The following is an 11,212-nucleotide window of genomic DNA, read 5'->3' on the forward strand; positions in this document are numbered from 1 at the left end:
CCGCCCCTCCATCCTCCTCTGCCTCCTATCCTACACCCTTCTTTGCCGCCATAACCCCACCCACCACTACCATCTCCTCCACCCCTTTTCTCTTTGACCATCGCCAACTCCGACACCACCTCCGCTCCATTTCCTTTCCAACTCCTCTCTTCCAACTACCTCTCACCACCTCCTCTGCTAGTCATATCATTTTTTCGCAAGCATAGCCATAGCAGTGGACAATTTTTCCCACAAAATAGAATTTATCATTTTTGTTTCGGCTTTCGTTTCCGATACTATCCACAACCGTCCATATGTCTTACAAAAGGTATGATCTCTACTTGCTCGAAATTTTTTGTAAGAAAAATTGGTTTTGATTTGGAATATTGTATATAGCATGCTGAGAGATATAAAAATAGAGAATCAGACAGTGAGATATCATGGTATGGAGGCAAAACATTGATAATGTTTGGCCCCAATATTTAGGGTTGAACATGGATCGAATAATATCCACAGATCCACAGTATTTATCTGTATTCGATTCGTAAATTATATTATCCGATCCACATTGTCATCGGATCGGATTTTATCCAATCTGCACTCTAAAAGGATCAGCTTGCGGATATCACACCTGTATCCGTAGATCTGATCTAGTTAAGTTTAGAAATCAAACACCCTAACCCTAAACATTCATTTCGGTGCTGCACATCTTCCTCTCTCCCCTCTCCCCTCTCCCTTGTCCCTCTTCTCACTTCTCAGACCCAACCATCTCAAGACTCATTCTCTAATCTACTCATCAGTGACCATTATTGTCGTTTACCTCCACACGAATCTCATTCGTTCGCTGTCTCCATCCCATGGCCTCCCCATCTCGCATTCCGTCGCCTTTTTGTCTCGCATCTGTCTTCTCATCCTCACCACCTCGCCGTTTTCTCTTTTTCTTTTCTTTCTCAGCGGCGCTCCTCTCTTCTTGGATTAGTGGTTGGCTACTCTTTTCGTTCTCGACAGTCGCATTCATACCTTCATCGTGATTCTTCTCTACTTCGCCTCTGTTCTTCACCAATTTAGTCATCATCGTTATTTTACGTCTGTTGGGCATTTTAGTCACTATTTTGTTTCTGCTTATGCTCCAATTTTTTGTTTGCTTAAGTCTTTCAGTTATGTGTATCTTTTGCTACTTCTTTTGATGGCTTTTTTGTTTTAAAAAAAATTAAATAAGAATAAATCTTATGCACCGTAATTTCTTTATTTGTGACTCTCTTGTTGTATTTTTTTTTTAAATTTAGATGCTATTATAGTTTGATTCAGATTTTTGGTTCTTGTAAAACTGCTGGTGATCTATTATGATTTGATTGTTGTTATTTTTCTTTTAAATTCTAGATTTTTTTTTGGTATGCTATTTTTTGTACTATTGCACACCTCCATCTTTAACGTTCTTCTTTCGTTACTTTAGTTATCACTTTTTAAGTTGTATAGTATTTTGTATTAGTAAGGTTCAATAATTCGATGTCTTCAGTGAATAACTAATATTCATTAAGTTGATGTCTTTCTTAGGTGTAATATGTAAATACAAATCTAATATCCAGTAACATGCAAGTTTAAAGAATTGAAGTACATTTATTTTTAGGATGGTTATAGCATGGAGAAAGCATTTCTGGTCCTTAAAATTACAGCATGGTTTTTAAATTTTTGCTTATTTATGGTGCTTAAAATTTTGACTATATTTTGTTAAAAAATAAAATATTTCAAGCAAAGAGGTGAGGTTACAACTGAACTAGGAACCGGCTAAATACCAACATCACCTATTCACATCATTGTTGTGCTAATAAAATCATTCTTTATATTCTTGGTCCACCTTTTGTAGATCAAAGACTCTGGAAACTTAAGAAGGTTTTCAAACTTTATGGCACCGAAAATGTGACTACAAGAAATGCCACGGGATTCAAACAACTTGCACGAGCACGAGAACATATTTTTACTTCTATCGACTTTCACCCGTCGATCTTTCGTCAGGTCTCCGAGAACAGTCATACTGAACTCAACCTTGTCGAACACCGTGCATAATACCTTGATATTCAAAGCCTCAGCCCTCTGCTCATTACGAATTTCCTTAAAAATATTGCGAGTGAAACAACATGCTACAAATCTTTCATATACCTCTAACGAAGTAATCATCATTGGCTCAGAGCATTGAGACTTAAAGTCAGCTACTAATTCATTGTTTCTATACTCCTTTAAGGCCCTATCCAGGTTATGCATGAAGTTGATGAGTGTATTCTTGCGATTAACGTAAAATATGATGAGAGAGTTTATACCTTCCACTGTGACGTCGTCTTTATGTACCCGAAAAACTTTTTCCATAAGAAACAATGGGACCACATTGCACGAGTTTCGTAAGTTTTTTCCATTCACGTATTCCCAACAAGGTTGTGCTTATCCAAAATGGCTTCCCATCTTCGATCAAAATCTATACAGTGGTTGTTGTCATATATAAGACCCTTAAAATCCCGTAGAAAATTATGATTCTTTCACTACAAGAAAACACGTCTATTGCCACATTTTTAAAGCGTGGCGAAAAGCTGAAAAAAGCGTGGCGATAGCTTTTCGCCACGCTTTTTGAGCTACCGCCACGCTTTTTTCAACTTATCGCCACGCTTTTTCGTTTGCCACGCTTTTTACAAATGGCCACCCATAAAAGCGTGGCCGTATGTGAAGATATGGCCACGCTTTTAAAGCGTGGCCATATGAGAGGTCTGGCCACGCTTCAAAAGCGTGGCGATAGAAAGAGATATGGCCACGCTTTTAAAGCGTGGCGATAGCAAGATATGGCCACGCTTTTAAAGCGTGGCCATAGCCAGAGATACGGCCACGCTTTAAAAGCGTGGCAATAGCCTTGTAAAATTTAAAAAAAAAAAATCCTTTTTCTGATTTTTACCTTCATCGATACAAAATATAAAATTTTCAGTTCTTTTTTGATACCAAACTATAAATATAGTATGCAATTTTTATTACAAGACAAATCAAATACAAAATAAATCTCGAGTTTGCATAGGAAAGTGATTGTCCTGTTTACAATTTGAAAGAATTAGCAAACTTCTCTCACAACTGGTTGAAGAATTTAAGTTCCTATGGCGATGCCTTGTACAACAATCTATCTTAGCAATAAAATGAATCTGTTCCTAACAAGTATATCAAAACTGTAAAACCGCGGAGAGCACACTACTAATATGTTCTTCTTGGTTTAGTTCATGAAGCCGCCACAAGCTTTGGTCTGAATCATAGTTTGTAGCCTTTGAAACTAAACTAAACAAAACATGATATAATATGGTTCAAAAATCTCAACAGTAGTTTCTGTAGCCTGGGCTGTACATGCAACTTTCTGCATATTTGACAAGATCCTTAGGTCGAGGTAGATGAGAAGCAAGACCTGTTTTACCAAACACAGCACAAAAGATATAAGTATTGAAAAGAAAACAGAGCAAAGTTGTCTGAAACTCAAAACATTTCATGAAACTAACCAAGTTCATATGCCTTGCTACCACGTTAGCACCAATATGTGCTGATATCTTTCTGATATTTGATAATGGAGGGTAAATCAGTCCTTTATCATAGTTCTCCTGTGACACTTGTGCAGCCAAAGCTTCAGCTATTGCATAAGAAGAAACCGTTAGTGAGTTCTTGGTTCTACCTTCTTGGAATTTAGATTGAATTGATTTTAGTATATTTAATCTCTCTTAGCTTGAATGAACTCACAGGCTGCCAAGAGCATCTCATCGCGGATGCGGATTGCACCAGAGATGAGCAAACCCAAGCCAAAACCAGGGAATATGTAAGCATTGTTGGCTTGAACAGCAATGCAGGAAGCGCGAAAAAATAAAATGAAAAAATAAATATATAAAGGTCAGCCACTGAGATGTTTATATTGAATAACAAAATGTGTAGGTAGCAAAGGTCAAATGAAACCTGTCCAGGAACAAAGACTTTTCCTTCATATTCAACAGGATCAAATGGGCTACCACTAGCAAAGATTACTTGACCCTACAAATTAAATTAAGATAAACAACATTAACACATAATGATGTGTGTAATCTATTCTAAATTTTTCAAAGACCTGAAAGAAGGTACAACATAATTAAAAGAGTGGGGAAAAAAAGTAGAGAAGAAAACAAATACAAAGAAAAATCAGAACCAGATGAAAACTCTACTGCAAAAGCCATATGGTTTTACAATTCCACAATCCACATACCATTTTGAATTTGTCCATAGTTCCTGAAAGAACTCCTCTTGAAGAATCCATGTCATTCCCCTAAACAAATACCAACATTTTATCAAAGAAGAACAAAAAAGTAGCAGTGCAAATGGTAAATATTTTTTATAGTTATATGCAAACCATGCGGTCCAGCATCCGGTTATGACTATCCACCTCCTCGTGTATATCACTTGAGATCTGTTACAATCACATCAACAACACGTTAACACATCAAAATAATGAGAAGGTTACCAACAGCTGAAAAGAAATAAATGAGGAAATGATCATAATTCACAGCGTTCTTCAAGTATAATATACAGGAAGAACAAACTTAGGTCTAGATTATTTTACAAGAAAAATTAAACTTACTCTTTTCAACAAACTGACTCTATCTTGCAATCCACCCATTGCTCGCTCGTTATCTTGTTCATCAATTTCATTATAGGAGGAGTAAAGTGATGATGCTCGGATGCCTCCCTCCTCAATGCCGTCAAACAGAGCAACTCTGCTGTTCCGGGCGTCTCTGAAACAGGGAAAAGGTTTATAAATAGTAAGAGGCAAAAGTTAGATAATAAACAAAAGCAAGGTGATTTCCTTTGCATAAACCATACATTGAAACAGTTTTACAATCTTTCCATCAGACATCTCCATGATTTCATAAAATGTTCAAGATAAGCAAATTATCTATGAGGAACAAAAAATTTGTTTCAGTATTTCTACCGTCACCTGTGAATGCTTGCGTATTTCAAAATAACAAACTTGAAAGTTAAAATAACCCTTCACAAGTTATCAAAATCCCAAAAGAACTAATCAAAGGGGGGAAAACGAAATACTAGTCCAGCATAACCCAATTTCCACCAGAAAAGTTACCCTTCAATTTATTTTGTATCTGCCATTTTAGAAGTTCTTTTTCATGTTTAAAATTACCTGTCACATTTAAATATCAAGAAAATATTAATTATTTTTGACCAATTATATCTTTAAACTAATTATGCTGAACAATAGAGTGGAAAACATAAATAAGTGGTAATTCAGTATAACTAAATAAGGATGGTTTCATAAAATTAGCTTACTAGATACTAGTATCAAGATTATTCATAAAACCAACCCGAAATATGGTTAAAGCATTTCATCAAACATGTTGAGTGCGGTAAACTTGAAACGAAATAAGAGAATTCAAAGCTTAGTATCAATGTGATAGAGAAGAGAACATAATATTGTATACTTTAATTCAGTCTATGAAAAAGATCCAAACCACTGCCAAATCAAATAGTTACTTATTGTAATAGAAATAAGAAGTTGCAGAGTTTCAAGCAGAGTATTGGTGTTGTGTGAGTGTATTGTCTGGTGGTGGGTTTAGGGAACTCACAGCGGCGACAAAAGAGAGCAGTTCGACAGCTAGGTGGAGCGCACGGGTTGGTCGCAGAGTTTGAAGCAGGGCAACGTGGCTTCCAGACGAACGCGAACGCGAACGGTGAACGCCGAGCAAACTTGAACGGCGAAGAACGCGAATGAAGACGACGGCTGAACGAAGACGCGAACGTTAACGGCAACCAACGGCGGCGGAAGCGCGGCTGAGCAGACAAAGACGACGGACGCCGAGCTCAAGGAAGCAGCTGCGATCGGTGACAGCGAACGGGGGTTGAAGACTTGGAGCACGAAGGAAGCTAGATAGACGGACGGACGACAGCAGTATGCCACTCCTTGCGGCGGCGATGGTGTAGGCTTACAGTGCTAGGGTTTTTTGGCTGAGTTTTTGTGAATGAAAGAAACGGAGGGAGAAAGGGAGAAAGAAACGAAGGAGCTTCAGAACCAAGAGTGAAGGGTTTCGAGTGACGAAGGCTAAGGGCGAAGGGCGAAGGGTGAAGGGCGAAGGGCGAAGGGCGAAGGGCGAAGGGTGAAGGGTGAAGGGCTAAGGCTAATGGGAGGCGCTCTTCAGGCTTAGGGTTTCGAGTGATTAGAGTTAGTGTCTTTGGGTTGGGGACCGGGTTGGTGCCGGGTTGGGAGCCGGGTCAGGGGCCGGGTTAGGGTCAATGGGTTGGAGCCCCTCTCGCCACGCTTTTAAAACGTCACTGTTTTGCTCTACGGCCACGCTTTTGAAGCGTGGCAGAAAAGAACCTTTTGGCCGCGCTTTTAAAGCGTGCCAAAAGCGTATTAGGATATGGCCACGCTTTGTAAGCGTGGCCGTAATGAAACCCTGTCGCCACGCTTTCAAAATGTCCTTGTTTCTCTCTATGGCCACGCTTTTGAAGCGTGGCAAAAAAAAGCGTGGCCGTTTCTCTAACCAATTGCCACCCATACAAAAGCGTGGCCGTTGATACTTTTCGCCACGCTTTTGAAGCGTGGCAATAAAAAAAGTGGCCAAATCTCTAATCTATTGCCACCCTTATAAAAGCGTGGCCATTGACCACTTTTGGCCACGCTTTTGAAGCGTGGCAAGAAAAAAGCGTGGCCATAGGCCTTTTTTCTTGTAATGTTTATATTTTCACATGCATTTCTCTGAAGATGCTGTCCGCATAACCGATGGGTCGTATCAGAAAGAACATTCTTTATTGCATCTCACATGACAAGGTCTCCAACTGTTATAACTGCTTTAGGAAGCTTCCCATCCATCGCTTCAACAAACATTTCCAACAACCACTTAGATGTGTATGTCATTTCGTCTGATAGTAAACCGGAGCCGAAAATAATAGTTTGCCCATGATGATTGCATCCGGAAAATATGACCAAAGGTTTGTTGTATTTATTCCTTTTGTATGTTGAATCAAAAGCAGCAATATTTCCAAAGCAGTGATAGTCGACAATTAATTGCCCATCTGCCCAAAATATATGCTTGAGCCTTTGGTCACTAGTGAACGTATACTTCCCAAAGAAAAACGGATTGTTGTTTGACTTGCCAATCAAATAGTTAATTGCGACATTTGCATCCCCGTTTTTTACTTTTGATCTACGATAACGATCAATGTGATTGTATAAATCTTTGCGCGTGAAGCCAGCATGACGATATCCATCCTTCTGAAATGCAATATATCCCATAATATGGCACATCTTGACACCAAAATTATGAAGATTCTCCACTTGAATTTTATCAGTAATAGTAAGTCAACGATTGGCTGGAAGATGTGCAAATTAGGGGGCGTCAAATTATAATTGTGAGATTCCACAAAACATGATACTTTCTATCTACCACAACCGTAGTCAACCTTAACCTTAAGCCGTGCTGGGCACTTAATTCGTGTGATTGACCTTGCCTCCCATGATCTATTCTCCAGATCAAGATATCTCATATTCCTGCAGTCCTCTTTATTGCAAACAAGTTGCCTACAAATGATTTTACTTTCCCTATCACTAACGATGTCATCCTTTCTCATTACAAAGCCATGCCAACAAGCATAAGCGTTATAAAATTGGCAAGCTTCATCCTCTGTCCTAAACTCCAGGTTCCAAATATCCTCCACCATTAAATCTGATATTCTTTTAACATCACAATCATGTTCACTCTTGTTAGTAAAATCTAACGAATCAACATCATCATCTTCAACATCATCATGTGAATTCGGTTCATAAATAAAATCATCACCCAAATCATTATCAGAATCATTCTTAACATCATCCCCGTATGTAGACATAATTTTATGCCTACCAAAATCTAGGATAGTGAACAAAAATGTGAATAAACAGAACCAAAGGCAGCAACTACGGACAGCTAATCTAACCTAATTAGTAGCAGCTATAATTTCCGGAACCAAACCTATTTAAACTAACCCAATTGTTTACGAGTCGAGTATAACATTTTAATTTTAATACGTCAAACCTAGTCACAACATAGAACTAGCAAATGTGACTTAAAATCTAAATTCCAGAATAGCAACGCAACACCCTAAACAGAGAAACATTGAAAAGACAGAGACTTTCATGAAAATTAAACTAACCTCGATTAATAAAAAAATTGAATCAGAGATACCTTGATAACAACCAAAACTTGAGCTTGAATGAGTAAAATATTGAACTACTAGAGAGAGACAACCTTACTTAATCACCCGCACCTAATTCGAAAGCAGCTAAAAAATAAAGATAGTAAACTAGCTTCCACCTGTCACAGTTTCGTCACAAGCAGAGGTTTAGCTATTAGGTTGACAAATTTTACTACTGGAGCCACATAAAGTTAGCCTTTGACCTTTCCTCAGTCGATGGCGGTACCTAGCAGAGAGAAACAGAGTATCAGTATTGGCTCTTGTAACTCCAAAGAAATAATGCTTGCAAAATAAACCTCGAGTTGAATAAGGTGTTATATAACATACAATAAATAATAAAAACAAAAGAGGGTTGGGTGTGTGGAGGTTAAGCGTATTTCTTTTCTCAGAGATGCAGATTGAATGCGAGACACATATGGAGGGTTTTTCTTTTACATCAATTTAGAGATAAGAAATTAAAATTGCAAACTACCCCTTTAAATTATATAGTATATATATACACTAACTATTCATAGAGTATGATATAGTATGTTTATGTTATAGGTTCATTAAAAGGTTTGATTATTTCACTTCATTAATTATTGAACCTTTGAAAATTTTACTTAATTAATGGCTCAGATGATGACACCTAATTAATTAAGAGTAAAAAACCCATACGAAAAGTATGAGAAGCCAATGGAATATTTGTACAATATGTACAATGGAGGTTTATGGAGTATTAGAGATATAATCATTAGTGTTGCCTTTTCTCATCAGCTGAAACTTTTAGAATGAGTGGTATCATGACATGGTATTAGAACGCTAGATCCGAAAAGTCAAAAGTTTGATCCTTAGTGAACTCCAAAATCTTTATTATCCCTAATACTATGGTTATTCTAGATAGTATGGGGGATGTTCATTTTGTTACTCAATAAAATCACACACTAAAATTAAAGTACAAGTAAAATCACACACTAAAATTAAAATCACCTTTATTAAAATCACACACTAAAATTAAAGTACAAGTAGAATTATTCAATGAATTATAACCCTCATGCGTTTTATTATTACATTGAACTGCATGAGCATATGCATAACATACACTAAATCAAAGTACAAGTAGAATTATTCAATGACGAGTGCTCTCTGTCGTCAAACTAGTTGTTATCATACCAAAACTGCTTTTGGAGATAGTTGATTACGTTGTTGTCCACTTGGAAAGCTTTAGCCAAAATTTCGGGAGAAATAGGTGGAGTAGATCCGAACACAGCATTTGCAATTGTGATAACACCTGGATTTTGACTGCTAAGACCAGCAATAGCGAAAGCATTGCCATAACCGATGTTAGATTGGAAGTGAATGAGGCCAATTGGGAACACAAACACATCACCCTTGTTGAGCACTTTGGTAAAAAGACGGTTGGTGTTGTTCTGATTGGAAGTCACAAATCCAACTAAGAGAGTTCCTTCAATAACTATCAATATCTCAGTGGCTCGTGGGTGAGTGTGAGGAGGATTTAAACCCTTAGGTCCAAAATCTATGCGAGCAAGTGATATACCCAATGTGTTGAGTCCTGCTAGTTCGTTAACTGTCACTGGAGTTACTTTTGACCCAAGTTTGTTAACAACATTCCCAGGATCTACGTGCTTGAAAAAATCCTCAGCCAGCACAACTTTAGGGTCTTTGCAAAATTTTCCATTCACAAATACTGCAAAGTGAAAAATCTTATATTAAAAACAACTAGTAGTCATAAGATGCTTAGCTTAACCATAATATTGAAAGGAAACTAATTGAAATATAATTTGAGTAACAAAAACTATGTGATTATGTGGAGAATATGAATGTATATATGCACAGATACCAGCGTCTTTGATGCCATTATCGGGGAGAGCAACACAAAAGTCTTGGAGAGGGCTGGGATCATAGGCAGAGGCAAAAGAGGCCAGAGCCAAGAATGCAACCAGCAAGTATGTAGCTTTCATTTTTAGTTCGCTAGCTTCTATATATTTCTATAGTTTTGTATATAATTGCTTGTTAATTGTGAGAGACTTGAATATCTTCTGCATGGAAAGCTCGCTATTTATAGCATGGAACCATTGAAGTGGCTTTGCAATTTATCCACGCTGCAGGTAATGAATATTATTCTATAGTATTTGCATTGCGGAACCATTCTTCAACAACTACGTGCATGCTAGTTCAAAGAATAATACATTTTAAAATATAAGAAGATGCTCCCCATAAGTTAAAGCCAGTTTAAATAAAATTTTGTATTCTTGTATTCTGTTTGGTGATAAATTATACAAATTATGAAAATTTAATTTATTCTCTTTATTTTTTATTAAAAAAATGTGAGATAAAAAATATAAAATAAAAAATATAATTATGAAAAATTAACAAAAATAATAAAAAATAACGTGTGTCCTTTATTAGTATTACCATGTCCTTTTTGTTAGGGTAGGGTGGACACAAAATACACTAATTTAGTGTTTTGGATACAATATCTCTATTCATATTTCCTATGTCAAACACAATTTTGTATCTATGTGTCTCTGTCTTAATGTCCGTCCTGTCTCTGAAAACAAATGCAGATTTAATTATTATTAGTATTTTTAATGATATGAGATTACATATATCTAATAATGTGAAATTACTCATTTTTTTTACTGATTAAATACTAGTTAAATTTTAATAAATGCTAATGACTAAACTTTTTTTTTATTTTTAGTATATAATCATATAATCTCACGTTGAATTGGTCTCTTTTATTCATTTTATCTACAGATTTAAGTAAGTACTCACTTTAAAAATGTTATTTGATCGTCAACTTTAAAAGTTAGGTAACATTTAATAAACTTTTTGTTAATTAATTGGTACTAATAATATGCAGGTAAAGAGAGTAAATACTCATAAACAAATAAGAAAAATGGGTGAGTTTATATAATCAATTTAATTTTAATTAAAATAAAATATTTGTTTTGATTATTATTTATTAATTAATTGTTACTAATAATATGTAGGTAGAGAGACAATA

At 36.5% G+C, this 11,212-nt stretch overlaps 3 protein-coding genes and 1 pseudogene across 3 annotated transcripts; all 4 read right to left on the reverse strand.

The window, feature by feature from the left end:
• On the reverse strand, nt 2,966-4,109 carry LOC107646410 (annotated as a pseudogene).
• Nucleotides 4,083-4,771, reverse strand: LOC110263706 (bet1-like SNARE 1-1; the record flags this gene model as incomplete). The annotated part of the gene is made up of 3 exons (XM_021105450.1): nt 4,083-4,285; nt 4,370-4,426; nt 4,598-4,771. Coding segments are annotated over 3 exons (336 nt in total), but the record flags the coding sequence as incomplete, so codon positions are not given.
• Nucleotides 6,788-7,857, reverse strand: LOC107646409 (protein FAR1-RELATED SEQUENCE 5-like). The gene is made up of 2 exons (XM_016350594.2): nt 7,416-7,857; nt 6,788-7,305 (listed from the first exon to the last, which is right to left on the reverse strand). The coding sequence occupies exons 1-2, from the start codon at nt 7,855-7,857 to the stop codon at nt 6,788-6,790; spliced, it is 960 nt and encodes a 319-aa protein (XP_016206080.2).
• On the reverse strand, nt 9,196-10,288 carry LOC107645742 (germin-like protein subfamily 1 member 7). The gene is made up of 2 exons (XM_016349829.2): nt 10,043-10,288; nt 9,196-9,889 (listed from the first exon to the last, which is right to left on the reverse strand). The coding sequence occupies exons 1-2, from the start codon at nt 10,161-10,163 to the stop codon at nt 9,339-9,341; spliced, it is 672 nt and encodes a 223-aa protein (XP_016205315.1). The 5' UTR covers nt 10,164-10,288; the 3' UTR covers nt 9,196-9,338.

The sequence above is a fragment of the Arachis ipaensis genome, chromosome B06 (genome assembly GCF_000816755.2).
Source record: "Arachis ipaensis cultivar K30076 chromosome B06, Araip1.1, whole genome shotgun sequence".
NCBI lineage: Eukaryota > Viridiplantae > Streptophyta > Magnoliopsida > Fabales > Fabaceae > Arachis > Arachis ipaensis.

Excerpts from the sequence above, each read along its gene's own strand:
- LOC107646409 (XM_016350594.2), bottom strand. The coding sequence starts at position 7,857 with ATGTCTACATACGGGGATGATGTTAAGAATGATTCTGATAATGATTTG. Across the intron at positions 7,306-7,415 it reads TAAGGTTGACTACGGTTGTG|TGGAGAATCTTCATAATTTT; the intron begins GTAGATAGAAAG and ends ATAAAATTCAAG.
- LOC107645742 (XM_016349829.2), bottom strand. The coding sequence starts at position 10,163 with ATGAAAGCTACATACTTGCTGGTTGCATTCTTGGCTCTGGCCTCTTTT. Across the intron at positions 9,890-10,042 it reads TAATGGCATCAAAGACGCTG|TATTTGTGAATGGAAAATTT; the intron begins GTATCTGTGCAT and ends TTCACTTTGCAG.